The following is a 27831-nucleotide window of genomic DNA, read 5'->3' on the forward strand; positions in this document are numbered from 1 at the left end:
TTAGACAGTAGTGTGTTTTAATTCATTTTGAAAAACAAACTCACATGATTGATTCTTCAGGTCCCCTCACTTGGACCCAACATACTATGAAGTCCAAACAGCTCTGCATAGTTACATTAAACGGGTTCTGTGCTGCAAAGTCACTGGGTGCAGGTAGCAGTGAAACATTCCCAAGACAATCACTAGACATGCAGAATGCCAGCCAAAAGCATGGATCACTTTCAGGGGTCTTGCCTTAGGGAGCATGAGGCTGTATTTTGTGTGCATTGACAACTGTATAAGGTAGGCCAAGGGAGCAAAGCACCCCCTATTTCTCTGAACCTAAAGGGGTGTCTTTCCAAAAGAAGTGTCTTTCCATCCCTAAACTTTGGAGCCAGATACTCCTCTGAGTTGTATGTGTTGCTCCTTGGAGAGTCAAAGCCAGGCCACCATGAGCATGAAAGCTGGCTGACTCCTCCCTCCTCATTCCCCAGCATGGAGAGAACATCTGCCATTCACCCCATGAATCCAAAAGAATCCCCCCTTCCCTAGGTTTAAGCATGGACGTAGGCCAAGCAAGCCTTGGACACCCAGGCCTGTTGCATTGTAGCTATGTTGGTATATCCCATGTACAAGGTGGAAAAGTGCTTTTGTTTCTCTACCTGATCCAGCTGGGGAGGGGGTCTTGGGGGCTGGCTGCCTAATTGGCCCCTAGCCCATGTGCTTATACTGGGATCGATCCCTAGGGATCTGAACCTGGTTGGCAGTCATTTTGTGGTGGATGTGGTAAATCGCCAGTGTCACCACAATGACAAGGCCTAAGATGAGCCCCAAAATCAGGGGCAAGGTTTCCTCCAACTGCTCCCGCTCATCCACTGGACACTTATGCTCTGAAATGGGAAAAAAGAAAGAAATCAGCTCCTGTCCAATATTTTCAATCCTAAGTCCTCCTATCAAAACTAAAAGGGAATTGGAAGTGAGAAGATTTCTCAACCAACATTTGAGGAGACTCTTTTTTTTAAGAAATGAGGTTTCCCCAATCAACCATGAGAATGCATCACTTAATACCTCTGCACAAGGTAAAATTAAAATTAAAATTAAAATGCATCCATTCAACAAGGCAACATTCAATCATTGGATTCCTGGCAGGTGCCAACAAAATGACCAGGTGCTTGATTTTAATTCTCAGAATTTCAGCATTAAACACAACCATCATCATTTTTATTGCTGGTTTAATTTTTTAACTTTCTATTGAAGTATGTACACATAGAGAACTACACACACAATCTACAGTTTTCAAAAAGACTGAGAAGATCAAGTGTTGGTAACGACATGGAGCCATCAGAACTCTTACACATAGTCGGTGGAAGATGGTACAACCACTATATAGAACTTAACAATAGCTTCTAACAAAAGGAAATGTACACTTACCTTGTAACCCAGCATTCCAATCCTAGGTATTTACTTAAGAATAATGAAAACATGTGGATACACAAAGACTCGGCATAAATGTTCATGGAAACATTATCCACAATAGCCTCAAACTGGAAACAACCCAAATGCCCATCAAAGTGGAATGGAAAAACAAACCAGTCCGTTCATACAATGGAATATTAATCAATAATAAAAAGAATGAACTATGGCTACATGTAACAAAATGGATGAATCTCAAAAACATTCTGTTGAGTGAAAACTCTAAGACCCATATTCTAAGTGTACATATCACATGATTCCATTTATATGATGTTCAAAAACAGGTAAGTCTATGACAATTGAAATTTAAAAAGTGTTTACATACAGGGAACAGGAAACGGAACTTGCGTGTGATGGAAATATCCTATATTTTGATCTAGGTAAGGGTTACATGGTTGCAAGTAGGGGTAAAAATGTATCAAGCTCAATATTTTTTTTCAAACTAAATATTTTAGGTTTGTGTGTTTTAAGATTTGTAAATTATACTACAATTAAAAAAAAAGTACAGAACTTGATGAATTTTCATAAATGAACATCCCACACAACCAGCACCTCGATCAAGAAAGAAAATGTCACCAGAACATTGGTGCTGATTCCATTTTGCATTCTTACCCTCAAGACAGTTTAATAGCCCTACACACCTCTATTTTCACCTACAACCAGATAAACAATTTTGGGGAAACCTGGTGGTCACACAGTTTGTAGACCGGAGCAGAACTGCATTCCTAAAGGGGTGCCTGGGTGGCCCAGTTGGTTAAGCAGCTGATTCTTGATTTCAGCTCATGATTTCAGGGTCCTGGGATCAAGCCCCACATTAGACTCCATGCTCAGTAGGGGGTCTGCTTGAAGATTCTCTCTCCTTTTGCCTCTGCCCCCCACCCTCCACCTCTAAAATAAATAAACAAATCTTTTAAAAACTGCATTCTTTAAAACCAGGTATTTGCTCAGGTTCCTTTGCCCCTTGTGGGTAACTAGTGGCCTTTTCACTGAACTTATGAGCAATAACTAGAGAAAACAGGCTTAGATAGCTCTTCATAAAGACTAAGTTTCTAAGTTGGAGTGGCCCAGTAAACATTTATTGAGCACTAGGTGTGTGCCAGCCTCCTCCAGAATCCATGTTGGCATAGTCCTTCCTTCCATCTCTCCTCAGACCAGCAGAAAGGAGGATAAGGTCAGAGCCCTAAGTCTTTTCTAAAGTAGAACCTGGAAGATTGCAGGCAAACATACAGCTTTTTAAAAGCGGTATACTTAACACGCCTGATTTCTAAATTAACTTTCAGCTGTAATCACAGGTTGTCTCATTTAATCCCCATGACAATCTTATTAGATAAATACTGATATTATACCCATTTTACTCATATGGTAGAGTGAAGCTAAGTAATTTGCCCAGAGGAAATGAAGCCCCAACCTAAATTCCAACAGCCTAACTTAACAGTACCGTCAGGGTGGCACTTAACAGACATGGGCTAGGGGTAGAGCTAGTTAGGGTCATGTCAGTAGCAGACCAGAGCAACTGACATTTAAAGGCTACAGAATCACAAGGCGGGCAGGAAGGAGGGCTTCTGGGCTCTGTGGCTCTGTGTACTGCTCATGAAAATTCAACGAGGTACATGTTTATTACTAAGAAGTAGGAAGGTACTTTCAGAGGGGATGGATATGTTAACTTTTCTGGATTGTACTAATGGCTTCATAGATGTATTCCTAAGTCAATATTTATCATTATACACTTAAATATGTGCAGTTTTTTGTATTTCAATTATAACCTGAATAAAACCATTTAAAATAAATAAGTAAACATACACATACATATATTCCCTAGCTGAGAAGATATTTTTTTTTTTACAAAGAAGATTTTTAAAAAGATATTTTGGCAAATTTAGGGAAATGTTAAGGATCTATTATTAGCACTAAACTTTGCTTTCTCCTTATTACAACCAGAGGGCTAAAAAGAATTAGTAGAGGACTTTTCTTTTTCACTATTTGATTCAATTATAATGAGTCCCACACTTTGAGCATCAGCCTGCAGCCCAGTATACCAACCGATTTCCCCGAGGAAAACTTGCTGTTGTTAGAAGATGCGCCAGAGCCAGCTATGGTCCCAGAACTCCATACCCAGGTTGGTTTCCCCCTCATGATACCACATTGCCTCTTTAAAGAGAAAAACTAGTGCAAATGGGGTTTCCTGGTGTAGGGATTTTCTTAACAACAAAGGCTATTTGTTTTCCTCACAACATGCAGTTGCCCATGTAATGTTAATGTAGATTGTGGGCTTTGCTCATTTGTCATGTCCTAGCTACAAACTTACACCCCGCTATTCATAACACACCCCTATCAAGCACACCTGAGTTTGTGCTAATGAGATCAATTTGGAAAGTCCATAGGCTACCTTAAGATTGGGGGTTGGTTGCCAGGAGAAGCAATCTTGTGATCAGAGGGTTGGAACTTTCAGCCCTACCCCCTTGATTTCCAGGGAGGGGAAAGTGGCTGGAGATTCAGTTCAATTACCAATGACCAATGACATAATCAATTGTGCCTATGAAATGAAACCTCAGTAAAAACTGAAAAGGATGGGATTCGGAGAGCTTCTGGTTGGTGAACACATGGAGACTTGGGCAGAGTGGTGGATGTAGAGAGAGCATGAAAGTTCCACCCTCTTGTCCTATACCCTACATCTCTTACAATTAGCTGTTCCTGAGTTATATCTTGAATAAAATGCTTCTCTGAGTTCTCTGAGCCTAAAACTCAGGAAAAGGTCATGGAAATCTCCAATAGCAAGTTGATCAGAAGCCCAGGTACAACCTGGACTTGCATTTGGTCTCTGAAGTAGAGATGAGGGGGTAGTCCTATAGGAAGACGCCCTTAACCTTTGGGATTTGATGGTATCTCAGCAGTGTCAGCAGTAAGGTGAACCAAAGAATACCCAGCTGCTGTCAGAGAATAGCTTAGTGTTTGGGAAAAACACCCACACATCAGAATTGGTGTCAGAATCATACTGTCCTAAGTACTATATTTAAATGGATAATAAATTTGGTATAGTTATAACTATAATATTTTAATTTTAATAACTAGAATACCATTGTGGTTTATTTCTTTTTGTTTTATTTTTAATTCTAGTATAGTTAGCATACAGTCTTATGTTAGTTTCAGTGTACAATAGAGTGACTCAACAATTCTATACATTACTAAGTGTTCATCACTACGAATGCATCCTTAAATCCCTATCCCCTATTTCCCCCATTCTCCCACCTACCTCCTCTGGTCACCATTGGTTTTTTCTCTATAGCTAAGATAATGTTTTTTTGGTTTGTCTTTTTTTTTTTTTGGTTATTGTTCATTTGTTTTATCTCTTAAATTCCACATATGAGTGACATCATATGGTATATGTCTTTCTCTGACTGATTTATTTCACTTAGCATTATAATTGTGGTTTACTTCTTAAGAATATTTTTTTGTTGCCTTAAGACAAGACCTGAACTAATCACACCACAGAAGGGGGTATATTAAACTATTAACATGTCAAAAATAATAGTCATGGGGAAAATAAGGGGATATAAAAATATGAGAAATAATGAATCCCCATCTTCATCCACCCACATCCACTAAGTGGTCAAATAAGTAATTAGTGAGTCTACCATCCCTTACCCACCATTCCAAAATCCACAGAGCTCTGGAAATCCAAAGTACTCTGTATTACTCATTTGGCAGCAAAATTTGACTTGAACTAATATCAGGATGCTCATGAGTCTCATTCATCCTACTTAGCATGAAGATTCACATATTTCACTGCAGGGAACAGATATATTAATTTATTTGATGACAGGGGCTGCCCTGACTCTTCTGGGGTTTTCCATAATATATGGACTATGCACTGTATTGTCTTCCTAAAGTCTAAAATATCCTGAAGTCTGACACCCATCTGTCCCCAAGGGTTTTTATGAGCCCATAGAAGTTCACACACTCCACTTTCAGGCTCAAGCTAGTGTTTTCAAACTCTGCCTCTGATCCAAAGGGGAAAAAATGTTTTACATTATAACTCAGAACATATATTTACACACATAATTAAAACCAAAGTCTCACAAGATAAGACCTATCCTGACCTTGTGCATCTAACAGTTCCTCCACACCAGTCTATTCTCTTTCACTTAAAAAGTGCTCACCATGACCCACTAGGGCAGAAGGTGCCATCTTTTTTATACCAATAATGATGAAACCATCATTCTTTCTAATTATCATGGTTACAAATGCAGAAAAATAAAGCATGTAGATAGAACTACAAAGGAAACAGATTACGCTGAAATTCAGCTACTAAAATATTTTTAAATAAGTTGGGAGAAAGTAATACATGTACTCCTTTATTAGTACATATACTGGCTGAGATTGCAAAGTAATAAGAAGTACCACTGTCACTTTGCAAGATCTGTGCAAACGAATGTCGGATAAAAATACCTATTATTTCTGTTGGTGATAAAGTCACCGCTAATTATTAATTATTACCAATTACACTGTGAGTTGTTCTTTTCATTTATAATTGAAGGGAATGTTAAAAGTTAGAAATTGTTGAAAATAAAGATGCAAATTTTTCCCATTAAAATTCACACAATCCCAGAATCCTATCCACAACCCATTTGGACCCTAGGGTTAAGATCCTATACAATGATTATACAACCCACAGAGTCTAAAACAAGGAAGGCCCTAGATTTCTGCCTGGGAAAAGAACCTCATTTGGCTTAGCCCACGCTTAAGCTGGCTTTGGATGCTCAGAGACCCCTAACTCCCTGTTTACCTCCACAAGGCTTGGGGTCCCTCATGCCTCCACCCTGGCTGGGCTCAGGGTTCTAAGTGCACAAAACAGAAGCCTAGGGAGGATGTCCTATGGCTGGAAAAGACAACAACCAGTCTAGTATAGTCATTGGAAAGAATCAGATGAAGACAGATCAGACAACAGAGGGGTAATCTGTTGCCAGCTACCATGGCCAAACAAGGTTCCCTCAACCATAAATCCAATGCCCCCACCAAAATCCTGATTCATCTTAGGTTCTGTTTTTCAGTTGATGCTTTATTTTCTTGTTCATTTGTTTGATGACCATCATTTTTTTGTGTGTGTGATAGTTTAAAGACCATCTCAATGTTGTATTTACTCCCAGAAGCTGACCAACTACAAGAGCTGTTCATTGTACCCCAAGGAACAGCACTGAGATAAGCAGTGGGCAAAAAGGCAAGCTGCCTGCTTTCTCAAGCTCTCTTAGCAGCACAGACTGTTCCTGTTTGAGGAGAGGGCAAGTCTTTTGCTGGCTGGGCTTCTTCCATTCTGAGAGGGCAGCTGGTGGGAGGAGCTTACTCCTCTTCCCATTTTCTCTGGACTGGCTCTAAACTCCTGTAACCTCAGCAAAATGTATTTTGTATACAGAGAAACTGTTAGCATGAGTGGGCTTTGGAGACCTTTGGCTGGAGACAAGCAGATACTCTCACAAAGATGTAAGCACTAGCAATAATAAATAAATAAATAGGGACGCCTGGGTGGCTCAGCAGTTGAGCTCTGCCTTCCGCTCAGGGCGTGATCCCGGAGTCCCGGGATCAAGTCCCGCATTGGGCTCCCTGCGAGGTGCCTGCTTCTCTCTCTGCCTATGTCTCTGTCTCTCTCTATGTGTCTCTCATGAATCAATAAATAAAATCTTTGGGGGAAAAAAGAAAAATAAATAAATAACATAATAAAAGCAATTACTGATAGACGCCACTGTGTGTCAGGCACATGGCAAGCACAAGGAAGAGTTGTATAAACTCTTTTTCACTGCTCTGTAATCTCTCCCATGGCAGGGAAGGTTCATGTATCCCAGTACCTAGGTGCAGCAGACCCAGACAGTGTCTTATACCTTGGCATTCACCATTCCCACATTTTCCAGCGGGTTTTGCGTACAAGGCAAGTCTTAAAGAGTCAACGCCTCTCCTTTACCCAGCAGCCATCAATGGTGGATGGGAATTGGTGGGTAAATGCCATTTTCCCACCTCTCAGGCCAGATACTCCAAGGTGCTTCTATACTCCTAGTATGAGCCCCAAGTGCCCACAATGTGAACCTGCTCACTAATGCTCCTTAACTGGTTGCCTTGCCTTCCTATCTCACCTCCCCAACCCCCTACCAGTGCATTCTAGAATCACCTCCTAAATAAACTGCTTGCACTTACATGGTTGCATAGGATCTGCTCCTGGGGGAACCCAGCCTGAAACACTATGTTCCAGGACAGTACCTAGAACACTGAATTCTACAAATGGCTAGCTACCTGACCCTACACTAGGGCTCCACTTTCCAGCCCTCAACACAGTTCTTAGCAGGGCTCATTAAGAGGATTATCCGCTCCCCCCCCCCTCCCAGATGCTTACCAAGGAGATCCTGAGGAGCAACTATCCAGGGTGACAGGTTTCTTGGTTGGTAGGTGCTAAGTAAAGCACAGATCTGCACAATGCTCTGGATCAGCATCAGGTAAGCCTTCCTGTACTTGAGGCATGGCAGCTAGCCACAGAATGCTCTACTGGGGGCTGGTGTACAGAGCAAGGTAAGGCATGTTCACTTCCACTAAAACACAGATCCGGGTAAAACACTGATCATGTTGCATCTCCCAGTTATGCTGTTAGGAACACCAATAAAAGGCCCATGAATTCAGAGGACCTGACAATCTTTGTAAAGACGCCTCCTGCATTCACATGTTTATTAGAGTTGCTTGGTAGGAGCAGCTGAGGCTCTGAGAAGCTAAGAGCATAGATCTGGTACCCAAAGACAGGCTCCTGCCTCAGCCCTTGCAGCCACCAGGAGGGGGGACTTCACGAATAACTTGGCTTCTCTGAGCCTCAGTTTCTCCACAGTAACCTGGGATCTCAGTACCTTCTCTACAAGCTTGTTTGTTTGCTTACTTATTATTCTCTCTTGAGAACTGAAAAGGGACCAGCCTATATGTGGTAACTTTTAAACGCCTGTTAAACCTGAATCTTTAATAAAGGGGAACAGAAACACCCTTTGTGTTCTGTTGTTTCTTACATAATTACCCATACATAAAAGTTACCTTTCATTCAAGCCATTAAAATTCTCAGGCTGATTTTTTGCCTATCAATGATGTAATCCTCATCCCATCACAGCCAGAAAACTCTTGGGGTGCTCAAAGGGATACACTACACGGATTTAACTGTGGAAGGACACGTTAATCAACCCCAACTGGGAAAAGAGGAGGTGCCTTGAACTACAGGGTGGTAGTTGCCATGAAAGTGTATTTGGTTACAGAAATGAGCCAAAGTAGCCTCTGTGTATTGGCCCTAGGTGGTTTATTTCTTCACTGCAGGCTGAGACCATTAGCTCGAAAGCCTGCCATGCCAAACTCAAATTTTTACGCATCTAGTTATTTAAAAACCAGCCCAAACAAGTACATCTTTAGCTATTTAGAGCCTGCCTGCTTTGCATACCAAACCTCACCCAACAGCTGTTACCCATTGATAAGATAGAGCCTTATAGGTATAAGGCCTCAGCTTCTGCTGCCCCTTAGAGCTTTCTGACCCAGAGACTTCTTATCCTGCTGCTGAGCCATATCACCTAGACACGTAAGCTCCCTCCTCCATACTCCTCTCTTCATCAGGAGGTCCTCTGCCCTCCTCCCCTTCTGGATGGTGGTCCCCATAAGCCTCTCTCTGGACAGTCTCATGCTCCAGGCAACTTCCCCTCTCACATAACCCTGTCCGAGTACCACCAAATTAAGCTTGTGTGTTATTGCCTCTCAAGGTCATATCTTTTTCTTGATCAGCTCAAGATCCCTCAAACCCCCTACAGTGTTCCACAGCATCACCAGGGAGCTTGCTAGAAATGGAACATCTTGGGCTCCACCCCCAGACCTACTGAACCAGAGTCTGCATGTTAACAAGATCACCAGAGCTGTGCACAATGCAGCTGAAGATTCCTGTGCATTCTGCAGTTGGAGACATGCTGGGCTAAGAGACTTCTGTTGAGGATCAGTGTAGTTGCTGAGCTCAATGCACTAAAGGGATTTATGTGATAAAGACGTCAACCCCCATTTGAGCTGCTTTCAGTCCCATGAGTATCCAGTAATCCATTTCACTGACCCTTCCTTGCTTTTCTCAGAATCTATTAAGCAGGCAGGTGTGAAAATTCAGACTGCCAGTGTGGCCCCCTTACTGGTCCTTCATTGGAACCCCTTTTGCTGTAAACCCTGCACACGTGAGCCAACCACACGTACATACCCCTGCAGTGGGCATGCATATATATGACCAGATACTGCTGCTTCCCCCACGCAGATAGAGGCAATGCATCAGAGCTTCCTGAAGTTCTATTTTGGGGGTGAAGGGGGGGCAAGAGCCAAATCCCAAAAAAGCACCCCAAAAGGAATCTTTTGGATTCCATCAAATCAAATAAAATGATCTCTTACAAAACACAGTGGGGGTCAGGTGCTGAGAGGCATAGAAAGGAGGAGCCAGGAACAAAAGAGCCCCTGCTACACAAAGGCAAATAGATCCAGTGAGTGATTCTGAATGAGGCTTGCCTCCTCCCAGGAGTAGGAGCTTTGAGCCCCAGGGCACCATACAGGAGGGAACATCCTAATTATTACCCAGAAAAGCCTGGGTGAGACAAGTACAATTTGCTCTTGCTTAATATATCTGCATTTAGAAAGTTCTACATGCTTACAAACTCTCTAAGTCTACCCAGCAACCATGCCCATCCATCTAGGATCTGAAAGTGGATAAAAACTGTTTTTCAAACAAAAGATGCCCATTAAGTCCATGCCATGAACTTCACTGATTTTCAGGAAAATAGTTCTGGCCCTTACTCAGGACTCTTTTATTCTCACTTTGTATAGGATCCTAAACATTGAGATTTGGTTTCTCAGTTTGTAAATGAATATAAGCAATAATGTAGACATAACCCAGAATGAATTAAGGTGAGGTTGTGCTAGGACCTAGTAAAAGCAGCCATTTATAGCCTGGTAGCACCAATAAGTAAGGAAGTGCCTAAGAACAGCTGACTAGTAAAAAACAAAGAGTAATTAGAGACAATGAAAAGTCCCCTTATAAACTCAAAAGCATCTATGGTAGGGGCCCTGGGGACTGATTCTACACAGTCCAATGTGTTTCTCGTGAATTCCCAGTCATCAGTAATCATAGCTCAATTGCGTTTAATTATAGTTAATAGTTTCCGTTTAAGAAAGACACTGTTACATTTTACAAATACTTTTTATATTCAAACATTTTCAAAAAATGCTAAGTTCTTGATACCTAGAGTTTAGTTTCAATATTCTGGAAGATCTATTCAAATGGAATAGCCTATTCTTCCCTAAGTTTGTAGAAGTAAGTGTTGTATTGACTTAGTAAATATATTAAATTCTGATTCATCTGGCATTCAAGCATTTCGGAGCCTCTGTTAATTGTGTCCACAACTTTTGAATATCAACTCGGCCAAAGTTCACTGGGCATCTACAGTGTGCCAAGCATTGTATTAGGTGCTAGAAATGCAAAGATGAAAAAAGAAGTAGGCTCTTCTGTCAAAGACCTTTTAACTTAAGAATGCTCAAATGGTCTTTAAATAATCCTAGTGGGGGTGGGGTAGATGCTATTCACTATAGTTTGAGTTGAAAGATGAATTTTATGAAACCTGGATTCCCTGGGAAATGATTTGTGTATAACACAGATGGCGATTCCCTGATTGTTCATTCCAGTAGTTGTCTTCACCTGGGGATCCCCAGCCCAAAGCAAGACATCTAGAAAGCAACCAGAATCTCATTTCTTAACAACCTTCTCCAGACCAGAAAGGACAAGTGCATTGAAAAATTTACTTACCCTCCACGTGCCCAGTGTAAATGGGTGCTAGACTCAAAAAAATTGCAGAAATATGGACTGCCCTTACACCCAACCTGTGCTGGGCTGCAGAGAACCAAGAGAATGTGGACCTCCTGAATCTGCCCAGCTATATCCTGCCTGACCCCCTTTCAGAGACCAGCACAGACGGGGAAGAGCCTTTCTCAACACCACAGAGGGAAAAGATTAGGGGACCCTTGCTTCCCCAGAGTTTCAACGGTGTTTCTCCCCACAAAGGTGAGTGCTGGAGGGAGGCAGGTCTTCATGAGTCTCTCTGTGACCTGCACATGTATGCATGCCCACACACCTGCGCACGCGCATACACACACACACACACACACACACACACAAACATTCTAGCCACACTAAAACTTAGACTCACAGGGCTAGAGCCTATAGCTGCAAGTGCTGAAACGGAGGAACTGAGGCCCATGGAAGCAGAGGCCCTCCTGCAATCCACGGCTCTGTAGGTAAGTACTTGAGATTTTTAGCTGCCTTTTCATTGGGAAATTGGCATCAAAATTACATACAGGTTTTCCAAATGAATTTTGTTACCTCTTTGGCAAGGAGAGGAAAGGAAAGATGAAAAAATGAGGGGAGAGTGGCAGCAAGGAAAGGAAACAGGAGAGGAAAGAATGGAGCAAAGGAGGAAGGGAGAAGAAGGAACCACTGGGAAAAGTTGATACTGTTCCTAAAATGCCACAGTGAGAAGAAGTATCCTGTCAGCCTAAAGAAAATACAAGTGGTAACAGCCTAGGACCCTGGCAGGTGCCCCTCTCCATCCACCCTGAAGTCAGCCTTCGCTCAGAACCCTTCCTCTCACCGCAACCTACCTTCACTGAAGACAAAATCAGAGATGATGTCAAAAGGCTGGATGTGGACTGCGGATAGAATCATGGTGACTGTCTTCTGTGGATCGCTGGAGGCTAGTGAAATGGACTGCTGAGCTTGACACTCATAGGACTTCCCAGCTGGGGTGACCAAGGCAGAGAGGCGATGTGAGTTGGCCGTGTGCTTCCCAGCTGCAAGGAAGGCCCAAAGCAACTGTTAGGACCCTCTTTCTGGAAGAATCCTAATCTCCTAATCTTCTGTGCCAGAGAGCTGGCTCCTGCCTCTCAACTCCAGACACCTTTTTGATCCTCTGTGTTGCTGGGGCTCTGCTAATGGCATCAAGTGGTGACAAAGGACAAGTACACCCATTCTTTTGTAAGCAGGGGCTCCTTAAACATTGATCTGAAATTTCATGTCTGGAAAAGGAGAATGATACCTAAAACTCCAATTTTTTTTTTTTTTTTACTATATAAAACCTGACAATGAAGATTCCAAAGAAACAGTGACTTGATCTTCCACATCTCACACCAGACTACACGGAATAAAATTTCTTCCTCAACAAAGCAGGGCTGATTGCTGGTGCCCTGGCCAGATGCCCTAATAGAGAGAGGTTTTTTTGGAGGTTTCCCCCTTTTTTCTCCTTTTCTGGCACATGTTTGCATGGGTTTTTCTTCTTTTTTTGGGGGGGGAGGCATCTAATTTAACTGGAAGTAGTACTTGAATATGGATTTTGATGAAGAGAAAAAAATGCTCTTCTTACTGCAATGATAAAAAGAGGTAGAAAGGGCGAACTGACATGAACGTTCTTTCATGTGCTCAATAAAAATCTCTTCCTAACACAGGTACTAAGGTGATGGAGAGCTTCATCAGGAGATTAGACGGTTTACTAAATAAATAAGTTAGGTAATTAATTTAAGTGTGGTCTTTCGTGGTGTCTGCACATGTGAACACTCTTATTTGGGGAATGGCTGTTGTTCTTGCCACGATATTTCTGGAGGATCTGGGTGAGTCGTTGGAGTGATGGGCAGGGAAAGATAAATAAATTAGGACAGGGTTCAGAATCAGAATCCGCTCTGGGGTGGCTGCAGTCGATGACTGAAGATTGAGTGCGAGCCTTAGGGCCTGGAGCAGAAAGATAGCGAAGGCCAGCAAATCCTGGGCGAAGGGGAGTCGGCTGACCCTTTCACGCTTCTGCTCCTGAGATGAAAACCCGGGGTGCAGGGGGAAAACACCGCTTTGCCTTTCTCCGTGCTTCTTTAAAGGACAAATCATAAGAGACGGTCGTGAAGCAGCCAGGGGGTGACAGGCCCAAGAGAGGTCGCATCCAGAATCAGGCTCGGGTGGTGGCCGGTCCTCAAGGCCCCGCGTTGCTGGCGCAGCGACAAGGCCCAAGGTCCCGCGGACGCACCGCGGCTCCCGCTTCCTCTACCCGGCGAGAAAGCCCTCGGCGGACCCGGCCCGGAGCGCAGAGCCAGGATCCGGTTTCCGTCAAACGTCCGGATTTCCTGAGGAATTGGGTCTCCACGCCCGCGCTCTCTGCAGCGCCCGCGGTGCCGCAGGCTCCCTCCCCAGCCCCGAGGCCTCTACTCACCACTGACTGCGTCTTTAAAATGGGTCTTCTCCGAGGAGTCGTAGACGAACTGGACTTTGCTCAACCTCCACGTCGCCTCCGGTCCCTTGGACGCGTTGCGACTTTCCTGCCGAGCGGGGGAGGCGCGCGTCACTCGCCCCCACGGCTTCTGGGTGAGGAGACCGGGGGGCGGCCCCCGCCCACACCCACCCCGAGGCCGCGCCGCCCCTGCGCGCCCGCCCGCTCGGGGTTACCTTTACGAACAGCATTTTGAGCGCATACGCGCGATCCACCCAGAACACCTGCAGCTCCGACTCGTTGTGGCCACAGTGGCCCTTCACCTCAGCTCCCCGGGTCAGTGAGATGTCGGCCTGTTCCGTGATCAGCTGGGAACACAGACGCCCCGCACCCCCTCAGCGAGCCCGGCCTCCGCGGGGGCTGGGAAGGGCGGCGCGTCCAAACTCTGGGCTGCACGCCTGGGCGCTCCTTTGCGCGCGCGCTCCCAGGTCCGGGAACATGCGGTTAGATGCTCTACGTGCAGACCCGGCCGGCCGTTAGGGAAGCAGAGAAAGGGGGGTTACTTTCAAAGCAGGCAGGGCGAGCAGAAGGCGTTACAAGCTGACACCCCCATGCAGCATTCGGGAGCAGCCTGCAGGGGCGCAGAGGGGAAGGCAGGCGACCCAGGTCTTCACGGGGCCTTGCCGGGAGGGTGCCCTTCGCCCCTGGAGCCCTAGGAGCAAGCCGGGAGGGAAAAGGTTCCTTACATCGACATAATTGCTGGCCCACACATCATAAGGGACAATAAATTTGGCTGCGAACTCGGCCATGAGACACGTCGTCCCATTTTCCCGCACCACAAATATATCTTTTTCAGGGTTAGTGGAAAGGCCTGAGAGATTTTCCACTTCTTGTTCTGCCGTAATTCGAGCCATTGTATCTGCGGAAAGACAAACCAAAAAAAAAAAAAAAAAAAAAAATCCTATGGTTTCCGGCCTCAGTGAGCCCACGCGTCGTGGGCGCAAGGGTGGAGAGACCGTGGTCTGCGGGCTTTGGGCTGATAAAGTTCCTGGCCGGCGGCTGTGCGCTCTGCGAGCCGTTTCTCTAACCTAGCGCCGACAATTTCAACTCCACTGCGATGAATTAATTTTTATAATAAAAATAAAAATGTTTAAATTTGAATCGTTACTATTTTGTAAGCCGGCTGGCCTTTTTCTTCACCTTGGGCTCTTAAACCCAACCTTTCTTGCCAGTGCTCTGACCCCCACGAAGCAGGCTCGCGGAGCCTTGTGTCTGGGATGTGCCGCACAGGTGTGTGGCCCTCTGGGGAATTCCCTGCCACCAGCGGGAAGGCCCTCCACCCCGCCCCCTAAGAAGAAAGAAAATAGCAAAACGTAAGGGCCACATTTTGACCTAAGCTACTGGTTTTACTCTGCCGGTTCTGTTCTCAGCAAACAGTGCACTCTGCCCTCGCGGCCGCCCAGACGCTACTCACAGAACAGCATCAGGAGAACTCTTAGTCTGTAGACGCTGGGAAAGGCTCTTCCTCGGAGATCCATGCTCGCCGTGCAGCGAAGGAGGCCAGATGTGCTGCTGCAGAGGCCGCCCGAGAGGGAATCCCTCAAAGTCGCCGCTGGAGTGAGCCGGGGTGAGCGAGGGGCGGGGGCGCCGTGCGGGGGGCGGGGGCGGGGGAGCGCGAGTTCCCTGCGCGCGGGCGGAGACCTGGTGGCGGGAGCCGCACCGACCCGGGCCGCCCGAACGCGAGGCGGCTCACTGCGGAGGAGCCGACCGCGAGGTGAGGGAGCTGTCCGCGGCTGCGAGTGCTGAAAGGGATCGGTGGTGGTGGTGGTGGTGGTGGTGGTGGTGGTGGTGGTGGTGGTGGTGGTGGTGGTGGTGGTGGTGGAGGAGAGCTTGTTGTGGCTCGGCTGGTGCAGACAGCCAATGGGATGTTGGGGGGCTAAAATTTTCCCCGAGTCTGTTTCCTGTTCTGCAGTTGCATCTGCAAAGATGACTCTGTCCGGAAAAACTTAACAGCACTCTCAGACTTATTCAATATCCCTGCCAGGTACAGTTATTAGGTGGTGTAGATATCACATCCCTAGAGTCCTGGCTTCTGAAAATGCACCTGGTTGCTGAAAGAAAACGGGAGAGCACAAATTGTTGCTGCTTTGAGGGAGGAGGAGTAGGCAGAAATAGAGAAGGAAAATGCTATGGCAACAGTTTCCTGCATTTGGAGACATCCCCTTCTCTCCCCTGCTCTCAATGAGCTAATGGGTTTAAAGTTAAATTGACGCCTCCCTAAATGGGGCCGTCAGTCAGTGCAGTAATTCAGGCTTATTTTCTGTTAGTACTGCTCTCTGATTGCATGAGGGCTCTAAACTCTGGGGTCACCTACCCTCATTATACTGTGACTTTTATGCCAAGAGGCATGTAAGTGAACCTGAAGTTTGGAGGGTTATCTAGGGTCTCTTAGGACAGCAATGTTACATAGTTATGTAAACATGCACACACACAGATATTACTCTACAGCCTCTAGTGGGACGAAAAAATAAATACTACTGGGCTAATTCCAATATTTACATAAAATGGTAGCTTGCTTTAAAAAAATTTTTTTTTGCTTTGTACGTCAGAATGCAGCCTTTTCAGCAGTAAGCATGCTGTCCTCATCAATCGTATTGATGTCCAAATATTTCCTGTCTTACAGGCTGTTGGATTATGTGGATAATCAGTAATATAATGTCACAAAATAAACAATGTCACCTTAAGGGAGAAATTGCAAAATATGTTCACATGCGTTGCCACATTTGAGCCTCCTTACCATGTTAGAAGGTAGACATGGGAAGATATGCCTTATTGTGGTTGTACATTCCCAAAACTGAGGCTCAAAAAAATTAAATGACCTTCCCAAATGTCACATGGTCAGTTAGAATTAAAATAGAAAAATCACATGCTTTAACTTCATAGGGATCATCTTCATTTTTCCTTATATAATACTTTGACTCCAAAATATACCATATTTTCATTTGCATAAAATCTTTATTCACTGACCAAATAACAAGCTGAAATCCCAAATCTCTAATTAGATCAATAGCAATTCAAGCTATGAAGTAATATTTAAATTGATAGCATATTTTATATCTTTATTTTTATCTGTTATTTTATATTTCATTCAAGCATTTCTCAAGGACTTTACATAAATGTTTATAAACAGAAGAACTGACGCCAAATTGTGATTGCTAAAGTCAATTATTATTGGTTATGATTGGAATTTGCAAAATTTACATGGCTTACAGTTTGTCATGTTAACAATTGCTGTAACACATTTTCCTGCAGTACTGTAAAAAATTTAAAAACAATGATTCATATGTAATGAAGCATTTATATTCTCTGTCCCTCCATCTTTTCCTTCAGTACTTTAATGAGGAAAGAAATGGATAGATTTTAGCCTAGGATTCACTATTTATTGCTTTTATGCCCTTGTGCAGATTTATCCTTTTCCTCAACTAAAAAACTGGAATAATACCTCAGGGGATGGCCGGTTAGGCCAAGTGAGACAGTAAGTGTAACATCATTCAAAACAAAAGATTAATTTATTCGTAAACATTAACTGAATACCAACTATTTGCAATATGCTTGGTGCTCTGGGAATCCAAAGATAAACAAATACCATTATACAAATAGAAGAGATTGTCTGTAAAAGATTATGACAATTTCTCTTGTGATACATTGTTGCAGATGTTCTCATTTATAGGTTATTAAAAGATCAACTGAATTAATTGATGAATATCTACTTTAATAAGAAAATATAGATGAGAAATAACATGGATCATTAATCTTAATTTGTTATAGTTGATTATTGATTTCATTATAAATCAAATGGTGGTTCCTTTGAAATGCTTTCTTTTCACACCTGACATACATGATCTCTTTGTTGACACCACAGAGTACTAGAATGAATTCAAAGAAAAAAGGAAGCAGTTTTAACTCTTTCTTCCTAGGAGGATTATCCTCAAAACAGAATTAAATTTCCTTGTAGGTGTTTAATTTTAAAGATAGCTTACAAAGACCCCTGAACTTATTAAGCTATCTTCAGTGATTCTTATGTTGGAATAAGCATTGGATCATTTTCCCTACAGCTTTTATCTACATTAATTAAATAAACTTCTAGTAATCCTTTATTTTTTAAAGATTTATTTATTTATTTCAGAGGTGTGGGGGGAGCATGAGAAGGAGGGGCAGAGGGAGAGAGAGAAAGAATCTCAAGCAGACTCCACACAGAGCCCAACACAGGGCTTGATCCCAGGCCTTTGAGATCAGGACCTGAGCCAAAACCAAGAGTCAGATGCTAAGCCAACTGTACCACCCAGGTGCCCCTCTAACCATCCTTTAAAAAACATCCTGTTTATGCTAAGTGCTTAGGAAATATCCTTTTGAAATCAGCAAAGAGCTGATAAAGGAGTAAAATTTACTCCTTATATTATTAGATAATATCTTAAGATAGTAACAACATTTTTCAAAATTTGCTCCATTCTTCATTTATTGAATGGGAGAGAAGGTAGGAGAAACTGACATAAACAGGGACACTCATGTGGATAATGGTGGTGTCATTTCCATCATTGCTGCTGGAGGTCAAAACAAAATGTCAGGAGAAAACATGATCTAAGTATGTTGCCTTTGGAACTTTCTCTAGATTTTTTTTATGTCCCTTCAAAGGATTCTTTTCAATTCATGTATTTCCTTATTGAATTAGCCTTAATGAACTTCATGCTATTGAGTGGTTACTATTTCATAGAAGTGGAAGCAAAGGGCCCAGTGTGTATAGACCTTTCAGTTTGAGTGAGAGAAAATAGGAAGATACATGAAGATGTAGGGTTGCCTGGCATAAGGTGGGCATAGATGTTTAGGGAAAGATTAAGACAGCCATTGCAACTGACCAAAGGAGGCCTCTTGGAGAAGGTGGGTGTTAAAAAACATGGACATACTGACCTGGGGGAGATAGACAAGAAAGGGCAATGCCAACAGAAGAAATTTATATTAAATAGGAAAGCCAGTACAAAGATGTATCTCTTCATCCGTCCATGTTTATCAATCTGTGATAAAGAAGAAATTAGGTCCATTAGGCTATGCAGTTTATAGACTACATAGCACTACTTACCTTCTTTATCTGATAATATGCTCTACATATGATATATGGAAAAAATGGCATATGCAAACCTTACCCTAAATAAAATTAAGTATTCAAATTGTTAGGTATAACTCTTTATATTTGGTCACACAAACAACTGACTTGTATCTGTAGATCAAACAACAAAATTACAAAAATCAGGAAAAATGGATAGAAACCATATTTATTAGCTTCAAAAGAGGAAAGCTAGGCTTGTTGTAGTTGAAATTTGGCTTGTTGATATTTCATTCCACCTTACAGTGAAATGTAAAAATGTACTCTGGCTATGTTGTCCCCAACCCTTCCAAAACACACACACACACACACACACACACACACACACACACAGAGAAAGCACACGTGGATGGGATAATTTAAATAAAAGAAGGGATAATTTAACTAAACAGTACACCTCTACATAGAGGTTAAGCCCAAAACTACTACTTACCCAAACCATTTCTTGTGTTCAGCTTATCACTGAACACTTACTTCATTTAATTTACTTACCGCCTTTGAATACCTTTGAAACCCTTCCTAGGATAGAAACCCTTTGGGGATAGGAACTGAAAAATAAGTGTACACGAGAATATTTGCATAAGTTTCCAAATCCTAGAATAGTTGGAAAGAATCAGAAAATTCAGTTTGAGGTCTGATGCACTCAACTTGCAGGACCTTCATAAAATTTTCTTCATCCTTTCATTTCCTTGGTCTCAAATGCACCTACTTTAATGAAGCAAGAGCTGTTTCTGCAATGAGGGTAACTAGTGGAAGAGGCGAGGCGCCAGAATAATGGCCCTTTCATCGGCCAACGATGTTTATGCTAAGTACTTAGGAAATATCCTTTTATGGTTTCATTTAGAATAAATGCCTTCACGTAGGAGAGAACAAGAGGGACAAAGTCCATAAAACAAACCTCCAATAAGCAGATGGTAAGGCCTGGTAGTCATTCCAGAAAAAGTTCAGTCACAAATGAGGCAGTAATTAGTTAACTATTTTTAAACTTCTTTTAAGTTAGTTGCCACTAAGCTCCAGCTGTTAGGCCTTGGAGTACAGTCCTCTCTGCTTTCCTAGTGAGGAAAATCTTAACTTGGAGGCAGTGAACTTTTCTGCAAAGGACGAGAATCAACTGAGAATTTTAAAAAAAAATTCTTTTAAGAAGTTTTTCTCTCCAAGAAATAACAACTACCTCATTAGGCCTAAGGTTAGGTGAACTGTGGCTCATTTAAAATAGTTTGCTACCTGAATTCTGTGATAATATGATTCCTTAACATCTCCTTTATGATGTGTTACAGGAGTTCCTGGTCCCCAGTTAACTACTCTTTTAATTGCCTATTTGACCTTGTCTGCATATTCACTTGAAGATGTGATGGGACTGAGCATAATTTATATTAATTGCCTTTGGGAGGGGACAGCGAGAGTGGGGTGGCCAGTCTGTTGTGCTTTGAGGGAAGCTTGGAGTTCTGGAATGCCCTCCGGTGTTCTGCTGTTGTAAGGTTGGGATGTGTCTGTGACTGTTTTTGTGAAAACACTGTACAGATGCTCTGGGAACCAATAAAGGGAAAGAGGAAGGAGTCTTCAGTGTATTGCAAAGGAGCTGGGAATGGCAGTCCAGGAAGCAATATGTTAGTTTTTACTGACGACAACTTTGGTGAGTAGCTTCACGGCTCTCGTCATCAAAATGTCTTTCCTAAAGGATCCCTCCAGGTCTAAATACAATGTTTCTATGAGTGACCTTAGTTGGGAGGTGATCTGCGCGAGTCCTTTAGGGGAAAACATGCTGGCAATTCATTATTAAAACATCCCGTCTCCACGCGAAATAAGTGTGCGCTGCTCAGGACTCATGGACTGTGACCTGTGCTGTTACCTTTGGGTGGCACCGACGTAGGTGGGCAGGTTGCACAGGGCTTGGAGTTTCGCAGGGCGCGCAGGCTGCAGATTCCAGGCCTGGAAGCTTCTGCCCGAACGAAAGGAGACGCCGAGCGCCCAGCCGCCTGCAGCCAGAGCTGGCAACGACCTCGACCTGAGAAAGACGTTGGCGCCTGGCCCTTGGGTTGGACTCCTGGCACGTTGGCGTTGGCGCAGCTGCTGCAGGTGTAGACAGGGGACAGAAACCCCCTGCCCAGTTGTACAGGTGAGATGCACGCCGGCTCCACAGCGAGGGAAGGGGGATCTCTCACAAGGGCGCTGCGGTTGAGCAGGTTCGGCCAGGGCGACGGGACCCGTGGGGTCTTTTGTGTTTGGGCGTCGAGGGTAGTCAGGACGAGAAAAACGAGGAAGTCCCTAGCAGAGAGCGAGTCCCTGGCTCCCTCCCGGCCTTCTTCGGGGCTCCCCTGCCGCTGAGGTCTCGGCAGTCCCAGAGCTGGGGGGAGGCCGGCGGGGGTGAGAGAGACTCGGCTGGGGCGGGGCAGGCGGGCGGAGAAGCGGGCTGGGCCTGAGGGGCGGGGAGGAGACCGGGTCCCCGAGGCAACGCTTCTCTCCCTTTCGGCCTCCCCGCGCCGCAGGGAAAGGCCCGCGAGGTGCCGCAGCGGCCCGGCTCCCGGAGCCGGAGCTGGGAGGATGCACGCTCCAGGGCCCTGGCGCTCGGGGAACCACGCGCAGCTCGGGCTTCGGACAGCCCCGGGCCCCGCGGCAGGCTTCCCGGACCGAGGGCACAGTCTTCTGGGGCGCGACCGAGGCCGAGACCGCGGAAAGGCCTGGAAGGATGGGCAGGCGGCGGAGGGGCGCGGGCCCTTGGAGGAAGCGGCCTGGAGCAGGCAGGTCCGGACTGGGAAGGCGAAGGTGAGACGGTGAACGGACTCACAGGGCCCAGGGTTGTGAGCTGAGGGTACTGGGCCGCTTAAAAAAAAAAAAGAAAAAGAAAAAAAGTCGATCAATCAATCAACTTGGGAAAGCAGGTGGGAGCAGAGGGCGCTCCCCACCCTGGGTTGCCCCTGCCGCGGAGCCCGCCGGGGCTGCAGGTCCAGGCCACCTGCGGGACGCGGGACGCGGGACCCGCTCCTGCGCGGCTCCGGGGGCGGCCGGTCCCGGTCTCTCTCCCCTTCCGTGCCCAGGGCCGGCCAAGAACTCTGGGAGGCCCGACTCCAGCCCTTTCTGATAGTCCCCTCAAAATAAGAATAGCATTAAATCCTGGGCAGTGACACTAGAAATGTTAACATCAGCCTTCACATACAACTCCATGGTCATTTTTTGACTCAAAAGCCAATGTGGGGGTGCCCCGGCCTTGCGCCCGCCGCCCCAGATCGGGCTGTCAGAGGCTTCCCCGGCCCAGCTGCCCAGGCGGCACCCTCGGGTGCCAGTCCCTCCGCCCAAATCGGTGTCCTCCCCGGGACGTTCTTTGTGTTTCTAATTCTCCCCGCGCTGTTTTATTTTTTTCTTTCAGTGGAGAACTGAGTCGGTCTATGGGGGCTGTGTCCCCGCCTCGCTCACAGCCTCGGGGATCCCCCGCCAAGCACATGGGCCTTGAGCCCGGAGCCCGGAGCCCGGAGCCCGGAGCCCCAGAGCCGCCCCTCCACGTTCGCCGCCTCTGTCCCCGGAGGTCGGGAGCCTCGGGGGCCGCCGCGGTTACTCCCGGGTGACTGTGGAGCGCACAGATGGGGGACGCCCGGGGCCGCGCTCCCGGCCTGCTGATGGATCGTCTCATTTCCCGACTTGATGGGCCGGAACCCGGGCTGGCGGGGGCGCTCTGGCCGCTGCACCCTGGTTGCGGAGCGAGGGTGCCCCGGGCGGATCCCGCCCTGCCGCGCCCTCCCCCCCGCGCTGCGCCCCCCCGGGTACCCCTTCCTCCGCTCTCTGTGCCCGCGCCCGCGCCGCGTCCGGGTCTGGAGGGCCGGGGCTCGGCTCCCGGCACCGCCCGCACCGCGCTGTCGCCGCCCTCTCCCGCCGGAGGCCGCGGGGACCGCGCTCCCAAGGACCCTTCGAGGGACCGACAGCCCCACCCGGGTCCACCCGAAGGCCGCTCCTCGCCTCGGCCTGGGAACTCCGGAGGGAGGCGGCGGGACCGGGCGGGGGGGCGGGGAGGGCCGCTGTGCCAAGGAAACTGCGCCCTGAGACGCTTGCATCGCGCCTTGGGGGGCACCAGTCTGTCCACCCTGTCCCCTCACCTCGTCCACAGTTCAGGCAGGCGTGGGAGGGGGCCAGAAGCTCGGGAAGCCAGGCTTCGGGGAGAGGAGGACGGTTGATCGCTGCCCAGGGATCGCTGGGCTCCCGGCTTCTGGGCCATAAGCCTGGGTTGGTTTTTGTTTTTGTTTTCCTTTCAGCTTCCCAGAATTTCGGAACCCAGACTGTGCTCCAGGTGTTCCTCCCGCTGGCTGGGGCTTGTTTGGCGCTCAGGGCATCAGGCCTGCCATCTCAAGGAATCCCCATTCTGGGAGTGTATTTGGGCTAAGTATCCTGGCCCACTCCCCACCTGCTAAGAAAGTGCGCACCCCTACCGCCAGGAAGGGGCCGCGGGGGTCAGGGGACCCAGGTAGTGCACTGTCCAAACGCTAAAGTGTGGTCTGTGGGCCAGTAGCGTCACCTTCACCTGGATACTGCAGAAGCCCAGGCCCCACCCATCCCCTGCATTAGAACCTGCATTTAAAAAGGTCACCTAGGGGACTTGGGTACCCTGCAGTTGGCTGGAGAAGCCCTGGCCTCACTGATAGAGGCTGAGCTACTGCTAACGCATCCCACCTTGTGTGTCCCAGCTTCATCTTCATCGTCTGTCAAATGGGACATGTTTCTGAGGTTCCCAAGGAATTCTTCAGCACCCCTGAAACCGCTTCAGGCCAATGACATTAAAATCTCTAGTCGGTGGAGCCTGGCAGGAATGCAGCTCTAAGTGTCTCCAGATGATTCTAATAGCTCAGAAGAACAAGTGTAGAAATAACCCCCTTTGCAGATGAGTTGAGATAGGCCTGGGCCCTGTACAACACTGTGAGTACAGTGGTTAACACTCGGGGCTCTATAGCCAGATTCACCCAGGCCCCAGCAGACGGGGCCTCGAGACAGCTAATTAATCTTGCTGTGCCTCAGTTTCCTTATCTGTTAAATGGAGTTGATAATAATGCCCTACCACAAAAGGTATGGTTCAGATTTAGAACCAAAAATGTAGAATCAAATTCAGTAAATCCTAGTTTACAATACCACATTTGTCAATCTCTCATTTTAAGCTAACTGACAGTCTACTTATTTACCTCTGCCTCAAGCAGTCCTCTTCCAGGGTACAGTGACTTGGTTTTGCTTCAATATTCATGTCTATTTTTCAACATTTTATTTATTGGAGTTCAATTTGCCAACAAATAGTATAACACCCAGTGCTCATCCTGTCAAGTGCCCCCCTCAGTGCCTGTCACCCAGTCACCCCATCCCCCTGCCCACCTCCCCTTCTGCTACCCCTTGTTCATTTCCCAGAGTTAGGAGTCTCATGTTTTGTCACCCCTTCTAATTTTTCCCACTCACTTTCTCTCCTTTCTCCTTTAATCACTTTCACTATTTTTTATATTCCCCATATGAGTGAAATCAACATTTTATTATTATTATTTTTTTAAGATTTTCTTTATTTATTCATGAGACACAGAGAGAGGCAGAGACACAGGCAGAGGGAGAAGCAGGAGCTAAACCACTGAGCCACCCGGGCTGCCTGAAATCAATATTTTAAAAGTGAGGGGTGGCTCAGCGGTTGAGCATCTGCCTTTGGCTCAGAGCCTGATCCCAGATTCCTGGGATCGAGTCTCACATGGGGTTCCTTGCATGGAGCCTCCCTCTGCCTGTGTCTCTGCTTCTCTCTTTCTCTGTGTCTTTCATGAATAGATAAATAAGATCTTTTTTAAAATTTTAAATGTGAATCTTAAAAAAAACAAACATTTTAAATGTGAAAACAATTATTTCAAATGGCCTAGCAATTTAGTAAACCTGATCCTCTTTGCACTGGCAAAGTGTGCTTCTAGCTCGGTGGCTCACCATGGCAGCAACTGAATAAAAATACCTGGAGGGCTTGTTAGGACACAGATGGCAGGGCTCCACCCAGAGATTCTGATTCTGTAGGTCTGGGAAGGGGCTGAACAATTGTATATCTAACAAGCCCCCAAGTAGTGCTGATGCTTCTGGTCAGAGAGGACCACATTCTGTGAAGCACAGTGCAGATGAATGGTCTGCCCTGAGCATGGTAGGAATCTCAGCTGCAGCGTTGGCCATAGAAATATACTGCAAACTATAATTGCAATTTTAAATATTCTGGTAGGCACATTTTATTTTTAAATTGTTATTTATTATTTTCTCTTGAAATATATTTGGCATATAACCTTGTGTAAATTTAGGGGGTACAGTATGTTAGTCTGATACATTTAAATAGACTGCAATTGTAGCAATAGTTAGCACTTCCGTCACCTCATATAATTATCATTTTGTTTTTTGTGTTTTTTTGTGGTGTGAATGGTTAAGATCTAGTCCATAGCAAGTTTAATGATCATGATACAGTATTGTTGTCTATATATTGTACACTGGATCTCGAGGACTTATTTATTGGCTAGCTGAAAGTTTGTACCCCCAAACAATATCTCTACCAGTAAATGGTAATTACCATTTTACTATGTTTTTGAGTCTAGTAGCCACATTTTAATTTTATTTTTTAAAGATTTTTATATTTATTTTAAAGAGAGAATCTCAAGCAAACTCCACAGTGGACACAGAACCTGACTTGGGGCCTGATTCCATGACCCTGAGATCACGACCTGAATGGACCCCAAGAGTTGGATGCTTGACTAACTGTGCCACCAAGGCACCCCCACATTTTAAAAAGTAACAAAGGGGGCACCCAGGTGGCTCAGTCAGTCAAGTGTCTTCCTTCAGCTCAGGTCATGATCTCGGTGCCCTGGAATCGAGCCCCTCATCGGGCTCCCTGCTCAGTGAGGAGTCTGCTTCTCCCTCTCCCTTTTACCCTCCCCTCACTCATGCGTGTTCTCTCTAATAAATAAAATCTTAAAAAATAAAATAAAAGGTAAAAAGTAAAAGGATAGAATTAATTTTAAGAATATATTTTATTTAAAAAAAAGAATATATTTTATTTAACAGGATATATCCAGAATTATCAATATTTCAACATTGAACTAGTAACAAATACTGATGAGCTACTTTATATTTTGCATTAAATGTAAATGTACTTTGTATTTTCGTATTAAATGTTTGAAATCTAGAGAGGAGCCTGGTGCCAATGACATATAGTGTATCTGTTCTCTTTCAATCTTGTCATGGAATGGGCCAGGAAGGCATTAAAAGTGATTCTGAGGGACACCCGGGTGGCTCTGTGGTTGAGCATCTGCCTTTGGCTCAGGGCATGATCCCGGGGTTCCAGGATCAAGTCCCGCATCGAGCTCCCTGCAGGGAGCCTGCTTCTCCCTCTGCCCGTGTGTCTCTGCCTCTCTCTATGAGTCTCTCATGAATAAATAAATAAAATCTTTAAAAAAATTTATGACTTGTCTTTGGCATAAATGTTTGATTCCTGGAACGTTCACTTTCGCAACTTCTTGGCCCTTGTCAAAATCACATTCATTCATTCATTCATTCATTCATTCCTCAAGGGGAGCTCGCTATGGAACTTGATCCCAGGTTCCTGGGACCATGCCCTGAGACAAAGGCAGATGCTCAACCACTGAGCCACCCAGGTTCCCCTAGTAATGAAACTATTTTAAAGAATCACAGGCTGGCATAGCTGGAAGTTGCTGCAGAGAATGTCTGCAGCCAAATTATTGTTCCAGTGAGGAAAGCTAAGCCCAGGAAAGCTAGTGCCCGGCACAGCTCCCCTGCTCCCAGTGTTGATATCCCCAGGAGTAAGAGTGAAAATAGGGCCCCAGAACTTGTGCGCTTGGCAAGACTCCTCATCCTTACCTCCTCCTCCACACTCACCGCCTCATAATCACCATATGCCTGGAAGCCACCAAGACTATTCTCATGTGATCTTTATCTCTATCAACATCAGACACCCGAGGATGCTAGCCCCCAAGCCGCTGCTAATATGGCTCTGAAATTCTCCTACTGACGTCATCTCCTGCCTTCACCCCATCTTCTCAAACTCATTATCAGTTATCAGCATTTCCCCTAAATCCTCAAGTTCTCTGAAGATTCCCCTCACTTGCTTGCTCTAACTTAGATCTGGATCTCATATGAGGACACTGCTCTCTGTGCATCCCTCACAAGAGAGTTGTCACCTCCCAAACTCCCCACATTAGGTAGTAAGGTGGGTGTGAGTCCTCTTTGCTGCTTGTTGTTTTCCCAGACAATTCACTTCTTCTCTAACCCCCAACTCCCTCAGCTTTGAATTTGATGCCATCAGACTGTAACTCCAACTATGCTTTCTTATACCACCATGCACTGGTACCCCACCCCCGCCCCCAAACCTGGGGCATGTCTCATTCTCTGAATGTGTTAGCTACTGACTCACTGGCACTCTCAGTCATCCCTTCTTCTTTTTGGTGGCTTCAGTGACCATCAAGATGATGTTCTAACACCAAAGCCACTAGTTCCTTTTTTTTTTTTTTTTTTTAACAGAGAGTGAGTGAGCAAGAGAAAGAACATGAGCAGGGAGAGAAGCAGACTCCTCACTTAGCAGGAAGCCTGACACGGGCTCAGTCCTGGGACTCCAGGGTCATGACCTGAGCCTAAGGCAGACACTTAACTGACTGAGCCACCCAAGCACCCCAAGCCTCTAGTTCCTCAATCTCCTCTCCACCAATAGTCTTACCTTATATCCTATCCACTTAACCCACATTCTAATTTCCTTCTAGTCATTGCTCCATTTCTCTGCTTCGTGTCATAGCACAGCTCTTTGAAATAATAATAATAATAATTGTCTACACTAACTTTCTCCACATTCTCTCTTCTTATTCTCTTGAACCCACTTCAATTGGATTCTTATTTCCACAGTCCACTGAGGCTGGTCTTGTTGAGGGGTAATGGTCTTTCGATTTGTCAACTAGGTTAGGTTATTCAATCAAACAG

General features: G+C 45.5%; 2 protein-coding genes and 2 long non-coding RNA genes across 5 annotated transcripts; 2 read left to right on the plus strand and 2 right to left on the minus strand.

The window, feature by feature from the left end:
• Positions 1–15324, minus strand: LAMP5 (lysosomal associated membrane protein family member 5). The gene is made up of 6 exons (XM_072800087.1): positions 15190–15324; positions 14462–14634; positions 13952–14083; positions 13719–13824; positions 12130–12318; positions 1–869 (listed from the first exon to the last, which is right to left on the minus strand). The coding sequence occupies exons 1-6, from the start codon at positions 15251–15253 to the stop codon at positions 691–693; spliced, it is 843 nt and encodes a 280-aa protein (XP_072656188.1). The 5' UTR covers positions 15254–15324; the 3' UTR covers positions 1–690.
• On the plus strand, positions 11654–12289 carry LOC140618106 (uncharacterized). The gene is made up of 2 exons (XR_012018288.1): positions 11654–11766; positions 11864–12289. It is a non-coding gene; the product is annotated as an uncharacterized lncRNA (long non-coding RNA).
• LOC140618104 (uncharacterized) lies at positions 14012–26305 on the plus strand. Of its 2 annotated transcripts, none has more exons than XR_012018285.1 (4): positions 14012–15005; positions 15146–15342; positions 20151–20989; positions 22238–26305. It is a non-coding gene; the product is annotated as an uncharacterized lncRNA (long non-coding RNA). The 2 variants fall into 2 exon arrangements; XR_012018286.1 differs by lacking the exons at positions 14012–15005; positions 15146–15342 and adding exons at positions 15384–15489; positions 21360–21636.
• Positions 15190–23291, minus strand: LOC140618101 (uncharacterized). The gene is made up of 3 exons (XM_072800086.1): positions 22959–23291; positions 18681–21693; positions 15190–15826 (listed from the first exon to the last, which is right to left on the minus strand). The coding sequence occupies exons 1-2, from the start codon at positions 23075–23077 to the stop codon at positions 20697–20699; spliced, it is 1116 nt and encodes a 371-aa protein (XP_072656187.1). The 5' UTR covers positions 23078–23291; the 3' UTR covers positions 15190–15826; positions 18681–20696.
• Positions 26306–27831: the final 1526 nt, after the last annotated feature.

The sequence above is a fragment of the Canis lupus genome, chromosome 26 (genome assembly GCF_048164855.1).
Source record: "Canis lupus baileyi chromosome 26, mCanLup2.hap1, whole genome shotgun sequence".
Lineage (NCBI taxonomy): Eukaryota > Metazoa > Chordata > Mammalia > Carnivora > Canidae > Canis > Canis lupus.